General features: G+C 39.5%; 1 protein-coding gene across 18 annotated transcripts in view; it reads left to right on the top strand.

Moving 5' to 3' along the window:
* Nucleotides 1–16,328, top strand: part of ANK3 (ankyrin 3) — a 511,843-nt gene that overhangs the window by 292,756 nt on the left and 202,759 nt on the right. For 14 of the 18 annotated variants that reach the window (XM_055137437.1, XM_055137439.1, XM_055137442.1 and 11 more), the window contains exons 6-8: nucleotides 4,706–4,891; nucleotides 5,526–5,549; nucleotides 6,697–6,795. In XM_055137437.1, coding sequence (XP_054993412.1) covers nucleotides 4,706–4,891; nucleotides 5,526–5,549; nucleotides 6,697–6,795 — 309 coding nt within the window. The remainder of the gene's footprint in view (nucleotides 1–4,705; nucleotides 4,892–5,525; nucleotides 5,550–6,696; nucleotides 6,796–16,328) is intronic. The other 4 variants (XM_055137445.1, XM_055137444.1, XM_004616523.2 and 1 more) reach the window with 1 other exon arrangement.

Here is a 16,328-nt window from a genome sequence, read left to right as displayed (position 1 = left end):
TGAAATCTAAGATTAATATGTAATACTTAATCTGTGATTGTTTTTTAAATATTTATCTATAAATTTAAGGAAGCTTAATGAGTGTTTTTCTAAAGTTAGCTAATTAGATAATTCCTATGCCTAAAGCTAGTATACATTTTAAAGTAACACTGTAGCAGTAGCACTGTCATCCCATTATTCATCGATTTGCACGAGCGGGCACCAGTAACGTCTCTATTGTGAGACTTGTTACTGTTTTTGGCATATCAAATACAGCACAGGTGGCTTTCCAGGCTTGCCATGCGGCAGGATACTCTTGGGAGCTTGCCGGGCTCTCTGAGAGGGACAGAGGAATCAAACCTTGTGTAAGGCAAATGCCTACCCACTATGCTATTGCTCCAGCCCACATTTTAAAATACTATGTAAAAGTACTATGTTTAAAGTACTATGTAAAAATTTTTGCAGTTTTGAATAGATATTTGAGTAGTTATTTTTACCTTCATTTTGTGTTTTGGCTTTTGAGCCACACCCAGCAGTGATCAGGAGTCACTCCTGGTGGGGCTCAGGGACCAAAAAAGGAACCGAGGAACAAACCTGGGTTGACTTGTGACCTATCTGTGGTACTGTCACTCTGGCCCCTCTGGTATTTTTTTAGCTTTCAAGATCTGATGCCAGGATCTAACCTAAATATGGTATATGATATCCTCAAACTACTAATATATTTCATCAAAGAACATATTGAAAATATTTTGCTTGTTTTAATATTTTGTTAACATTTTTATGGCTTTAAAAGCAATATGGAAATATTTTATTTAAAAAGTTACTCTCATTTCTTTAAGGTTATGATCATAACTTTACAAAGAAAAGTTATCTGATTTCCTAGAAATTTCTGAATATTTGCATTGTTTTCTCCTTTTGTAATATTCATATCACAATGAAAAGAAATGAAAACAAATCAAGAACTAAGGTGTTTTATTCATAAAATTCATAAAAGATTCACAAATCTTCTTTGGCACTGTTTTTACTAACAATGACATTGATGTTGCTAATTCAGAAATGTAGTTACGGGGCTGGAGCAATAGCACAGCGGGTAAGGAGTTTGTCTTGCACGTGGCCGACCCAGGCTCAACTCCCAGCATCCCATATGGTCCCCCGAATACTGCCGGAGTAATCCCTGAGTGCAGAACCAGGAGTAACCCCTGAGCATCACCGGGCGTGACCCTAAAAAAACAAAAAAATTAAAGAAAAAGAAATGTAGTTACAGGGCCAGAGTGATAGTATAGCAGGTAGGGCTGACATGGGTTCGAATTCCCAGCATCCTATATGGTCACCTGAGCACGGTAGGAGTGATTATTGAGCACAATGACAGGAGTAACCCCTGAGTATTGCCAAGTGTAGCCCCAAAACAAACCAAAAATAAGAAATTTAGTTACAAAATAGTAAATAGGTAAATAGTACAGAGTAGGAGACAACTTAAAGGATTGGTTACATGGAAAACTTTAATATGATTCATGATTTATTAAATTATGTTAATCATAAATTTATAATTTACAAATTATAGGATTTTCATATTCCTGCAATAAATATCTTTTCATTTGTATTTTGTTTATATAAAGTCTGGTGATATTGTAGTTTCTGAAACCTTTTCTTGATGTGCACTTCCTACTGTATATTTTTCACAGAAAATTTTCTTCCTTTTGAGTCTGAACTATAGGATGAAATTATGTGTTCCCTTCTTCCACCAGTAATTATTAAGCACCTACTGTGCCAGAATGTAGTCATTCAACAAGAGGGTTTTGTGGTGGAAGAAGGGAAGCTCCCAAGTTGTACTCACAAGGTCTGGGGGACCCCATCAGCAATTCTCAGCTAACGTGGCTGAGGATAAAGGCCCAAGGAGGCAATGCTGTTCTGGACCTGTGGTGCCAGAGCACCGGGTCACCACGGTGATGCTGGCAGCTTCCAGGGCTACACTCAGATGCTCAGGGAATTGCATGGTGCCAGGAATTGAATCATGGTCAGTTGCATGCTAAGCATTTGCCCTCATTGCTGGACCTGTCAGATCCATATTGATGATCTTGGCTTATATTTTTCTCTTTATGAATAGCTGCACAAAGCAAACCAGAGTGTTTAGACTGGGTTTGGAAACAATCTGGAGCTTGTAATTTTAGCTGTTAACACCTTAGAGCTGGTATCTTTATATCTTTAATTGGCTGATGCACTAAGCACTTTATTGTCAGCATTAATTGCCTCATTGCCATTTGTTTTCTGGTGCAAAGCAGCTTCCTTTATGTATAGGCCCTGTGAATTTAAAAATTCTTTGTGGAAATGTCACTTAGTTTAGACTCAAAACAGAACCAGTTTGCTGTCTTTATCTATTATGTTTTGTTTAGATTTTAAATGCAAGATGCAGTGCTAACTCAATATGATTTTCTCCTCAATATATTTTTTCCTTTTTTTTTTTTTTTTGGTTTTTGTTTGATTGTTTTTGCTTTGGATCCACACATGGCAGTACTCAGCAGTTACTTCTGGGTTTGCATTCAGGAATTCTGGTGATGCCATGGGACCCTATGGCATGTTGGAGATAGAACCCCAGTTGGTGCTGTGTGAGTCATAGTCCTGGCTGCTATACTGTCACTCTAGCCCTCATTACTGTGTTTCTTTTATCATTCTCTACTTTGATGAAAACTGTGCGTTTGCATTTTTCCAAAGATTGTACATTATGGGAAAGACAGATTGTAATTAAAAAGCATAACAAATGATCAGTGTTGATCTTTCCTTGAAGATAATAGTTTTCACTCAGATATTTTGTCCATGTATTAAAAAGTAGATTATATTTATCCATATACTTATACAATGAAATAGATTACTTTATAGCATGACATTAAATTATAAGCTTTATGTCCTTACACACAAACTTTTGTAATCATTTTGGTGCCACCTTGATTATTTCCAGCATTTTTTTGTTGACTTATGATAGGACGTCTTTCTGTTTGTTATTACACATCCATCCCCTCATTTGTATCTTCTAGGATATGAGTTGAAAGGATAAGATGGAACTTTAGTCAGAGAATATGTAAAATTTGTACATTGAAGAGAAAAGAAGGACCTTAAAGGGTGAAGAATACCATGAGTATAGGATTGGGGTAGAAATTAGGTTGCATGTCCACGGTCAGTAAAGAGACCAAGGAAAGGAGTTAGGAAGATCATGGCCAGTATTATCTCCTATGTTCTTTGGCTCATTATTTTGCACATCCTTAAATATAAATGTGCTGATTTGCATTTAGTCACCTAAGTGGGAAGATCCCTTATGTTTTACCAGCAAGGAAAAAAAGTGATAGAAGTTCTAAGTTCTGTTTTAGGAGGAGGACCTACCGGACATTATTTGAAAAGTAACTAATTTTCTCTTTTTCAAAAACTTCCAAATTCTCACCACAACGCTCTCTCTTTCTCTCTCTCTCTCTCTTTCTCTCTCTCTATATATATACATATATATGTGTGTATGTGTGTGTATATATATATATATATATATATGTAAGATTTGGGGGGAGTGGTATTTTTTGTTGTTTGTCTGGAAGCCATACCCAGTGGTTCTTAAAGCTTACTCCTGGGTCCACACTTGGATCTCTCCTGGTGGGTTCGTGGAACCATATGGGATGCTAGGGACTGAACCCAGGTCTGCAGTATGCAGGGCAAGCGCCATATCCTCTGTACTATTTCCCCAGTTCCTAAGAAAGATAATTTTTGAGTATTCAGTGTATAGTAATGAAAACATTGAATAATTAAAATGTATGAGTCAGAATGTTTTACTTTGCGCTGTTTAATCTACAGTGAGTAGCACTATATCATCCACAAATTAAGTGAAATTTGTTTTCTCTTTGCTGAAGAAATTTGTTCTACAGCATCACAGTGGGAAGACTCGAAACATAGAGATTTATTTATGTGTCTAAGGTTGAGACATATTTTGCAAACCCCTGTGATTCTTAATTTGTCAGGGAAGTCCAAAGTATTTTCTGTGGATCTTAAAACAATGACAGTAATTCACTCACATATACCAGTTGAGCTAGGCATATATGACAGACTCTGTGCTCAGTAACCAAGTACAATGAGGAACCACACAAGCATATTCCTCAGGTTCTTTTACTTTTAAATTTTTGCATCATATTTAAGTAAGCTCTTTGGGGAAAATTGCCCATATTTAGCCTGTAGTGCTTTTATTTCCATGATTCAATTTTATGAATAATTTAAATAATGCCATTATTTTCTTCTTACATGATAGCTGTTTATTTTCAAATTTTGTGCAGTTAAAAATAAGTAACTTTATAATGGTGTAAAAAACATACATCACAGGTCTGGAGCGATAGCATAGCGGGTAGGGCATTTGCCTTGCATGTGGCCAACCCAGGTTCAATTCCCAGCATCCTGTATGGTCCCCTGAGCACCACCAGGAGTAATTCCTGAGTGCAGAGCCAGGAGTAACCCCTGTGCATCACCGGGTGTGACCCAAAAAGCAAAAAGAAAAGAAAAAGATACATCACAGATTTCTGGTTGACTGTGACTTGGTGGTATTTGTATTTTGTACATACCTTTTTGTGTTTATCTCCTCCACTTGAATCTTTTTTTGCCAACATAGCCCTCAACAGATATTGGCACATGGCCATCTTCTTATTTGTGCATTGGATAAGAGAGAGCCAATGAGACTGATTCTGGCCCTTCCATTTATTTGCAGGATGGCTTCACACCTTTGGCAGTTGCATTGCAACAAGGTCATGATCAAGTTGTTTCACTCCTGCTAGAAAATGACACTAAAGGCAAAGTGCGTCTTCCAGCTCTGCATATTGCTGCCCGGAAAGATGACACGAAAGCCGCCGCCCTGCTACTGCAGAATGACAACAACGCGGATGTGGAATCCAAGGTGAGTCTTCAGGGAAGCCAGTCTGGCGTGCAGTTATCATATGTCAGGAACCCAAACTTTAAACAAGCCTGGTCAACCCCTTAACCTTCATGGACCAAATGAAAATTCGTGTCCAAGTCAGCCAGGCGCATCCTTAAGCATCTAATGCTAGGAGCAGGTAACTAGGAGTGTCGTCCCATGCATGCTAACACAGATGCCAACTGAACGAGATGAATTTGTATGCACCCAAGGGTTTCCTCTTTTTTTAACCACTTCGGCTTAGATGTTAGGGTGAAAAGTGAAAACCTGCTAATGACCATGTACACAAACATTTTGTTGATATCTAAGCGGACAGGCAATGCACTGAGTATTGATCAGCTGAGGAAAGCATGCCAGCAGCCAGCATCTCAACCCAGTATTCCCCCGTGTCATGCCATGTGCTACTTGAACATCTCTGTGAAGGAGAGGTGGCGTTTGGAGTAGGCCATTGTGTAGCCCTTCATCCAGTCTAGCTTTCTGTCTGTACCTGATGTGCTTTCATCAGATCCTTCATCCCCATTATGTAGCAATCATGAGCTTTCTGCAGTTCATATCACCAATAGCAAACTAACCGTTCATTTTTTCCTCCTCTTTGCTTCCAAATGTGTTAACCTAGATGGTGGTGAATAGAACAACAGAGGTATATATATATAAATATACATATAATCTATATCTGCATCATCATTTTCCCATTATTTAGTGCTGCTGCCTCATTTATTTTCCTCGTCTTTGCATTGCCTTCTGTAGGCTAGATACCTGCTTTTTACCTTCCACCCCCAAAGTAGCATGTGCCAGAGAAGAAAGTAGTTTGATTACCAGGGCTTTCTGCAGCTGAAGCTGGTGTTTGAAAGGAAGGAGGAATCTTGGAAACTTAGGGGTGTTATCATGGAGTTGTTGAATGAGATGAAGAGTTTGACACTTCAGAGTCTCATCAGCTACACCTCAAGCTGCAGACAACCCTGTCATTCTACTCATCTAGGGCTGATCCCTTCAAGTACTGCATGACACTTACCCTCAGTGGTGTCAGCAAAACGGACAGTACCCCCAGAACAATACCGGTACAACCCACCCTTCCACAAGAGTTAGTAAAATAGCTTAGCATGGCTCAGAAGCTTGCTAACAATTTAGAGATTCATCCAGTTCCTATAAGGTTTTAATCTTTTGGGATTAAGTGAACTGCTGCATGTTTTAACACTTTTTTATGGAAGTAAAATGACCTTGATGTGAATAATCCTAAAAAATTCTACTGAGTAGGCCTTTATTAATACAGAGACCAATTTGGTGTCTCTTTATGGAATGAAGTCAACCACTATATAAAACTGTAGTAGTACCTGTCCCCCCAAATTCCTTTTTTTTTAATTAGGATTGGCTTTAACTATTAATTTTACTCCTTATTAGATATATAAAATAAATTGAGCTTCAGTAGTTTCAATGGACAATTCTGTCATCCATAATAAACTAGTGGCACGAATCAGGACTGCAAGAAACTATGAACATTTTTTTTGCCGTCTCTCTTTCAACTTGTAATGTCGGCTTCTGTACAGTTTTGCTTTTAGATGACCAAAATTACCCAGTCTCCACCCCCAGTTTTCCCCTTGGCTATTCCTGGCATTTATGTGAAACCCCATAAGCAATTGGCACTAATTGAAAGAAACCTAGTGCAGAATGGAATGTGGACCTCAGCATATTTTGCTTCCTCATTTTTATTTCGGCAAGATTATGGTATTAGGATATCCAGCGAGTAGCGAGTAGGAAATGATTGAATGTCTGCCATGTTTTCTTTACAGAGTGGCTTCACTCCGCTCCACATAGCTGCTCATTACGGAAATATCAACGTAGCCACGTTGCTGTTAAACCGAGCGGCTGCTGTGGACTTCACTGCAAGGGTAAGAGCACTGCACCCACTCTGACATGCTCTTTGCGTTTGAAGTGATGCTTCACTCCCCTTCCCCAGCCTGAGGTGCAAGGCCTCCAAGCGTCCTTTTCTTCCCTCTGGGAAGGTTGTCAGGTTCTTGCTTTTCCTAGGTGTGTCTATGACCTTGCATTAAAGAGTAAACCAGGATCTGGTTGGGGTTTAGAGATGAGTGGGAAATATATGAATAAGTGAATATGTCAAAGTTGGAATGCAAGTAATTCTAACTGGAAGCCGGCTGCTCTTCCCCAGTTAATTCCCAAGACTGACCAGTTGGTCAGATGTTGATCTTATAGATAGGGATAGCAGAGCGCCCGGGTGGAGCTAACTTCAGAGCCCGGAAAGAGACCTTCATTTGCATTTACTGTCTGTCCACTAAACTTTTATAATGAGTAACTGCATTTGGTTGCCTGAGAAGCTCTGATTTATAAAGAAAGAAATGACAGTGTCACGTGTACCTCTGAACAGCAGCCTGGACATGCAGAGTAACACTGCTTCAAGGATAAAACCCCTCCTGGAGCTCTACTTGAGCATCACAGACGTCATTGGAAGCAAATAAAAAGAGGATTCACACAGAGTAGGGGTTTCCAGAGAGGCCTCAGAACTTGATGCCCTGAGTTCAAATGTTGAGTTCAGACCTTTTCAGGTTTCTTGATTATAAGAATTAATAATATAAGGGCCAGGGAGGTAACTTATGGTGGAGCTGTGTTTTGCATATATGTGGCATTAGTTTTGATTCACCTCAGATTTAAAAAAAAATCATATAGAAAAAGATTAAATAAGTGCCAGGGATGTAGCTCAGTGTCTGAGTACTGACTGTGATGTGTGAGGTCCTGGGTTTGATTGCTGGCACCACACACCAAACAAAGGCACATTGATATAAATTATTAAGTTAATAGCAGTTTATTCTTACTGCTTCCTCACTGGTCACTGTGAAAATTCAAAAGGTTTGAAAAGCACTTGAATAGTGTAACATTTCATTAACAGCACTATGGTTTGAATTGCTTTACCTATAAAACCTCACTTATTAGAGGAGAACTAACTGGGAGTAGGTAAGACAAATATCAGGCCTAGTACTTATAATATAAGTACTATAATAGTTGTACTTATATTAAAATTATTACTATGTTTAAAGTCCTTATGCTTAGTAAATGCCATTTTACTCTCATTTTTCTTATATCAGTCAAGGTGTGTTCTTCCCTCTTATACAGTAAGTCTTAAAGATAATGAGCCCAAGGTCATAGAGCTAGAAAATTAAAAGAGATCATCAGTCCTGTATTCTGTCTCCCTTAGGTAGCTTCAAGGTCTCGTTTTTTCTTTTCCTTCTTTTACTTCTTTAGTTATTACAAAGTAGTTAAATACTCAGGTTGCACGAATAAAATAACCACTTCCTACCCTGTTGTCATCAGCTTATTAAAAGCCATTGTCAGTCTAATGACACTAAAGTGTCATTCTACTCTCTTACTGCATTATCTGCCTCTTTTCAATTCAGGGGCATGAAAACCTGAAGCCTCGGTTGACTTTCTGATGGATGAGGTTAGGCAGTTCTCTGAGCCATGTAAAAAAAGCAGAGGTGATATCCAAGTTAAAACAAGTTTTTTCAGATGCTTTCTTTGAGTTTTACCTCTGCAGTTCACAATATAGCAAGATCCTGATTAAGTCATCTTTAAGTTAGGACTTTTGGAAAATTTAAGTCAGGGTGTTGTTGAAAATGTACCTTTGTAAATTGTTCAGAGATTTACCAGTAGTGTTTCTGAAAACAGAAGATTAGGAATTATTTAAGGAACTTAAGACAAAATGCAGTATTTTCAGATTCCTTTGAGCAATTCCATGGCATCCTTTTATCTTAATAATGATGACTTCGATCATTTTTTTTCTTTTTGGATTACTCCTGGCAGTGCTCGGGGGACTACATGGAATGCTAGGTATCGAACCCGGGTCAGCCACGTGCAAGGCAAATGCCCTACCAACTGTAATATTGTACTATCGCTCCAGCCCCAACTTTGATCATTTTTATTTTTTTATTTTATTTTTTTTCTTTTTGGGGTCACACCTGGAGATGCACAGGGGTCACTCTTGACTCTGCACTCAGGAATTACCCCTGGCCATGCTCAGGGGATGCTGGGAATCGAACCCGGGTCGGCCACGTGCAAGGCATACACCCTACCCACTGTACTATCACTCCAGCCCAACTTTGATCATTTTTAAATGATGCCTTTACTTAACTGTACTAAAGAGCAATGGTGCAGCACTGTGACCTACGTTGTTTACCATCCCTGGGTTACCATGTTTGTTTTAAAATAATAACTCTCTGCTTTTGTAAGATTTTAAAATTCTGATGCTGTTCTGATTCAGAGAAGTATGTTCGACAGTCTTTTATAATGACACCTAAAAATACTATGAGCTGAAAGCTGTGGTGGAGTTTCGTCATTCTTTATAGGATGCCTGCACTGTTGGTTACAACCAACAATAGCTGCTTCTCTCTACAGTTGTTGATTGGTGACTTAATTGTCTTTATGAAGGGTGAGGAGGAATAACTGGTCTTCATAAAGATCTTAGCATTTCTTTCAATTTTAGGTTCCAAATCTCTACATAATACCCAGTATCTCTGCTTTTACTCTGCAAAAGCCTATCCTATGCCAGCCTTCGTACGGTCTTTCTAGGACACAGAGCTGATTATCATATTTCTCAGGAACGAAGCAAAAATAGCAGATAAAATGGCCTAAGATGTCCTGGAGTGAGGATGGGCTCCAATTTTACCTGGCAGAACAATAAAGGGAGGATCTGTACATCACATTTGCTAAGAACTAGCTCTAAATTAAATCCATATGTTCCATGCTTCAGAAACCAGGCTTAGAGAGATTCATTAGAAGGTTAGAGGCAAATTAAGAAACCAGCAATTTTTGTCTGAGGGAACTGTGATTTCTGATTTCTGACAGTGACAGGTCAGTGAAGAAAGGTAGGTATAATCTTAGTGGAGATTTTTTTTCTGTTTTGGAGCAGTTGTCGGGGCTTGCTTACTTCTGGCTCGGTGCTCAAGGATCACTCATTCCTGACTTCGGTCAGTGCCAGGGATTAACTGTGTGCAAGACAAGCCCCTTAGTCTCATTTGGGCTCTCTCTGGCTGATAGATGTAGTCTTCGTGAGCTCTGCGGTCTTGATCTAAAGAATAGCTACTTGCTGGCCAGGAAAGGAAGGGAATAGGAGCACAGACATCTCCGGATCCCCTGCGTATAGTAGATGTTTTATTTCCAAAGCAGATTAAGGCAGAAAGGAAACAAACATGATATGATTATAGGAGTATACAATAACACTACTCACTTCTTTCTCTGCTTCTATGTAAAGTTAAGTAATTTATATAGCCACCAATATAGTGGATCTGGGCTGGAGCAATAGCACAGCGGGTAGGGCGTTCGCCTTGCATGCAGCCGACCCAGGTTTGATTCCTCTGCCCCTCTCGGAGAACCTGGCAAGCTACTGAGAGTATCTTGCCCGCATGTCAGAGCCTGGAAAGCTATCCGTGGCATATTCAATATGCCAAAACAGTGACAACAAGTCTCACAATGGAGATGTTACTGGTGCCCGCTCGAGCAAATTAATGAGCAACCGGATGATAGTGACAGTGACAGTGGATCCCAGCCAGTCAGGAATGTTACTTCAAGTAACAATTACATAACTGGTTCACGGCATACTTGCCAGTTTTATGGACTCTTTCACTTAGATTCTTATTACAATATTCGTTTTTGGTTTTGTATAGTAATTTTGCCATGAATAATTACAAGGTCCTAACTGACATCGTGAGTCTTTGGTCATCTTCATGAGCCCCTGGCAGGAAGTTGATGGGCTAGTTGCCGCATGCTGCAGTGTAGCTGAGCACTCTGCATTCTTGAACCGAGTCTGTGGAGAGGGCCTCGACATGGTCAGAATTTACATGTGACCTCTGATCCCTAGAACATAATTCTACCTCAACTGGGAAAGAAAATGTAACTAAGGCACACCAGAGCTACTACCGCTGATCATTTCCAGTAAGGAACACTTAGTATACTGGAGCAACTAAAGGGCAAATGAGGTGGCTGCCTGTAAAGCTCCTTTTATTGATTGAGAGTGATAGATTACTGCTTTGCTGGCTAAGAGGTTTTTCATCAAATGTAATGGACCACCTAATTTAATCTTCACTCTTACCACTGACCTTCTTCAAAAATTATTAGTCAATATCCCATTTTTGAGATTATAATTGAATAAAATATCCTTCTACCGGGTCATATTATGTAGTACTCTTTTTGGTTTTGATTTCTGAAAAGATTAGGGATTTATATGTTTGATTGCTATGCTTCATTTGTTTCCAAAAGGATTTTAGTTGATTTTCCAGATTAAGATAAAATGCAAACTATGCACTACAGATGCATCAGAAAAAGTCAACATTATTACACAGCTGGAATGAACCAGGGAATACAGTGGAGAATATGTCTAGGCTATGTGCCTCTATCTAGATACTAGAGAGAGAAGCATGGGTTAATTTGTTTTCATTTTTTTATTGAAGGAAATCTGTTAACAATAAATAATTTTCCATATGTGTGAAATAATTCAGAAATTATGTTTATCATGTAAATCCCATTAGGAATAGCAAAATAAATAGTTGGCAATATTTTTATTACTATGCCTAAGAAGACTCAATTGCAACTGCCTAATTCTGCCATGCTAGTGCTAAATAAATCTTCACTGTGAAGACTCTTGTATGAGAGGCTTAAAGACTGTGACCTGGTACTTAAGATTTTTGATGTTCTAATTAATTGTGTATGATAGTAATTGCCTGGAGCAATAGCATAGCGGGGTAGAGTATTTGCCTTGCATGCGGCTGACCCAGGTTCGATTCCTCCATCCCTCTCGGAGAGCCCAGCCAGTTACTGAGAGTATCTCGCCCACATGGCAGAGCCTGGCAAGCTACCCGTGGCATATTTGATATGCAAAAAACCAGTAACAACAAGTCTTACAATGGAGACGTTACTGGTGCCCGCTTAAGCAAACCAGTGAGCAATGGGATGACAGTGATACAGTGATACTCTGAATAATAGCCAAATGGTCAGAGATTAATGATAGGTCACTTTGGCATTGGACTGCCTTTTGCAGATATCAGATTTTATAAACAGTTTTGGCAAATGCTGGGCATATCTATTGCATGATATGGAAGATGATTATAAGTAGAATTCTTTAGTTTTTTTTTTTTTTTTTTTTAGGAAGGGATTTTTCAGACCATTGAGCTGTTAATTCTATGGTGGAAAAATAAAGTTATCAGACTTACATTTTACCCAAGTCAGAGACCTGCAAGAGCAAAACAGGGTCTGGGCGTAAACATTATCAGGAGATTTTCTTTCCAAATTAAATTCAGCTTAGCAAATATTTCAGAGTTTCTAATATGAGCTAGACTTGGAAGGTCAGACTTGAGTAACCCACTCTTCTTACATTCCTAATTTATTGAAATTGTGCAAAGTGCTCAGCCAGAGACCAGTAACCCAGAATCTCATACATGTAGAGCATGTGCTCTACCTCCACAATATGCCAGCCCCTGGGGTAGGTTGTTTATTTCATAAAACATTGCTCACTGTGCAATAAGGAAGCAAAATCCCTGGATTTTTACACCATACAGCTCCATATCTGCCTCTCATTAAATAGTCCATGGAATGTTCTTCTGTATTCCTTTCTCTCTCTCTCTCTCTCTTTTTTTTTTTTTTTTTGCTTTTTGGGTCACACCCGGCAATGCACAGGAGTTACTCCTGGCTCATGTTCTCAGGAATCACTCCTTGCGGTGCTCAGGGAACCATATGGGATGCTGGAAATTGAACCTGGGTCGGCCGCGTGCAAGGCAAACGCCCTACCCGCTGTGCTATTGCTCCAGCCCCTTCTGTATTCCTTTCATCCCATGGACTGAAGCTGTGAAAGTATCAAGGATCCTGTCTGTTATAAACTAAGTAATTAATAGCTATTTATTTTATTCCCTTTTGGTGTAGGTGAAATTTATCATAATAATGATTTCTAAAATTTAAAAAAAATTATAATTTATTGAGTACTATGTGAAAGCTTCTTTTCTAAGCATTTTTTATACATGTCAACAGTCTTGTGAGAGGTGAAATTGATTTATCATGAAATTTGCTTCCTACATCTTGCCATTCACCTCACTTGTAAGAGCTAATTCCTCAAAAACATACTGCATATTGTTAAACATTTTTAGAGTTCATAGGGTCTAGCCCGAAACCAAGCACTGGGAAGGACTCCAGACATATTTATTGAATTAATAAAGAAATTAATAAATAACATCTAAGTTTGTCCCCATCTCCTAGGTGCCTGTCACCTCTTTTCACCTGCTTTTCTCTAGCTCTAGTTCTCACCCTACTCTTACCACTCTTTCAGCTGAATATCACCTGCTATTGGGAACCTACATCCCAAACTGCCATCAGCTACATTAAGGGAGATGGGAATGTTTTAAGAGTCAAACAGAATTTCATGCCAGTGCACACCTGTGTATTGAAAGTTACATACCAACAGACTAATGTATTGGAGCAGAATTGAGCCTTGTTACTCAGAAGTGTAGATAACCTTGGAAGATAGACCTAGAATAAAAGTCTAGTTCTCAAGGACTCCTGCCAATATTTGTTCAGTTAAGGGGGCTTTTCAGAGGAGCTCAAGCTCTGCTCTCACCACCCAACCAATGCCACCACCAGTACAATGGGCATGAACGACTCTAAATGAAGAAGAGAAGATGAGAATGTGGCCTGTGTTTGTAATGGCTTCATAAGGATGCCGGGCTTCTGGAGACGGTGATGTTTCTCAGGGTACAAAGTCACCCCATGATCCTATGGGTTATTCAGAGACTAGATAAATAAATATACATTAGATTGAAGAAATCAAAAAGTAAGGAGTTTGTTAATAACATATATAAGCTCCGGAGAATACATGGGAAACATCCAGCAAAGCAAAGTAACTCATCGGTGTAGTTTCAGAGACCAGCTTAAGTGAGTATCACTAAAGCTAAAGCAGAAAAGGGATTAGAACGGAGAAAGGGTAATTAGGAGGGGGACATGGTGGGGGGGGCACAGCACAGAAATGCAAACTTAAGTTTTGCCTTGTTCACAGAAAGGAGATGGGAGGTAGTTTCTGAGGGAGAGAGAGAGATCATTCCTGGGAGGAGTTTACACATAAACATACTCTTTTTTGAACCCAAAAATATCTTTTGCAAAAGAAACATTCTTCACCTGCATATTCAGAACACCTACCCCCCAAAAAAAAACATTTGTCAGAGACATTTTGGAAATGGTATGTATTGGCACCTCTGCATGGTGTCATCACAAAGCTATTTGTAAAATAGATTTTTCCCTCTTTGTGCAACTAAATTTTTAAGCAAAAGAAAATTAAAACTCCCCCTCTAAGCCCTATTACATTTAACACTTACGTATCTGCTGTTGCGAAGACCAAACATCCAAACATAATAAGCACATTCATTTTATATATTTTCAAAAATAGTCGATTAGCTTTATCTCAGTATAGGCTCAGTAGCATTAAGGAGATTTTTTTTAATGTGTTATATAAACCGCCCTCTGAATAAGAAATTGAGAGCATTTGCAAAGGGCTGTGAGTTAAGGGGAAGTAGCTGTGTGGCTACTTTAACCAGAGCTTTGTTGCCATAGAGATATTAACATCACAAGAACAAAACCTATAAGGAAAGGGATAGACATTTTATAGAGAATTTGCTTGAAGTATGCAATGGAGGTGTATTCCTGCCTTTTCCATTTAAATTCCTGAATACCACATCAGAGGATAATTTCCCGTATCGTTCATTTAAAAATATTTTTGTAGAGATGAAATAGGTTTTGGATTTGTGTTGCTACTGGCCTTAAGATGGGTATTTCTTTGGTGGGTTGGGGGGTACACACCAGAGCTTACTCCTGGCTCTGGTTCTCAGAGATCATTCCTGGTAGTGCTCAAGGAATGTGGACCATTGTCAGGATTCAAACCAGGGTTTCCCGAATGGAAGGCAAACACACTTTAATCTCTACTGTCTCTGTAGCCCCAGAGGGATATTTCTAAACTGGAGCATCTCGGAGTGAAGAGTCGTCCGATCTATTAAGGAACCTGGCCTTGGTGCTGGCTGTATCACCAGTCACTGATATGGTGCAAGACAAGTCCCTTGTGTGTCTGAAGTGTTTTTAACAGTCAGTTTAGAGAGGTGTCAGCCAGCTACTAAGTCTCTCTCCTCTGCTCACCTTGTTCCATAGTGCTGGAGGCAGCTGTGGGCTTCCCTGTCCCTTTCACATCCAGACTAGAGACAGTCCAGGCTCAGAGGAAATAGTTTTGGAATCAAACTACCATCGTTCCTCTGTGCTCATGAGCAAGATATTGGGGGCCTTAATTTTATCACCCATAAAACTGGTCCCCTAGGAATACTCAAAGCATTGTGTGGTTGTGCTGACCAAATGAAATCACCTTTAAAAGTTGCTTAATTCAGAGCTTGAGACGAGCAAGGGCCTGAGCCACTATCGTGGTGTTTGTTACTGCTTTGGTTGCTCTCATCCAGGAGGGGACACATCATTGTAAGACAGTCCCTGCCAATGGTGACCTACCAAGCAGGAGACAACCGCCGCTGTTGAGAGCACTTGCAGAAGTCCTCAGAATCTCACTGCACAGAATGCTGATGTGCCGGCAACTTGTAGCACTTTTTGTTAGTGCAAAAAAGATCATCCTTTAAGAGAGTGCTAATGTGACATTGTTGAGACAGCAAGAAACTACTTTCCTGGTTGCAAAATGCTATTCTAGAACAGAGAACATTTTTTAAGGATCTGGATACATCTGATTTTGAAATTCTTTGAAACAGAGTTCTATGAAGGTAGGAATTGGCAAGCCATTGTTTTATTCATATGCAGTTTAAAGAAGCTGCGATTTCTATTTCCTCTAGTGAGTGCATATAGTAGCAGAGCGCTACTATGGCCCTCTTCTCAATGTTCTGGAAGTGTTGTGCACATTCACTGTGATCAGGGATGCTTTTGGACCATCTAAGATATACCCTGCCCCTCTTCTAAGCATAGGAGGTTCTTCTATGAGAAAAATGTGCTTTGTGGGGGAAGGGAACACCCAGTGTACTCAGGACTTGCTCTTGGCAGGCTCACGGGGCCATATGGGGTGCCAGAGATTGAACATGGGTCAACCGTGTGCAAGGCAAGCACTCTACCTGTTGTACTGTCTCTCTAGTACAAGGGTGCTCTTTCTCTGGTGGTTTAAAGAGGATGTAAGAAAGGGGAAGAAAAACCTAAAGGAAGGAGATTAGTACCTAGTAAAACTAATAGGTTGTGAAGGCATGAACTTGGGTTGCATGCACTATCATTTTATCACTTTACCATATCAAAGAATAAGATTCCAAGGAAAACAAGCTCAGGCAAGATTTCATCAGCATCCTAAATAGCTGAAAAAGAAGAAAACTTGTATTTCCATCATAGCTTAGATTTTTCAAGCATTAGAATC

Source organism: Sorex araneus, chromosome 5, assembly GCF_027595985.1.
Source record: "Sorex araneus isolate mSorAra2 chromosome 5, mSorAra2.pri, whole genome shotgun sequence".
Taxonomy (NCBI): Eukaryota; Metazoa; Chordata; class Mammalia; order Eulipotyphla; family Soricidae; genus Sorex; species Sorex araneus.
This window is presented reverse-complemented; position numbering and strand designations above follow the sequence as displayed.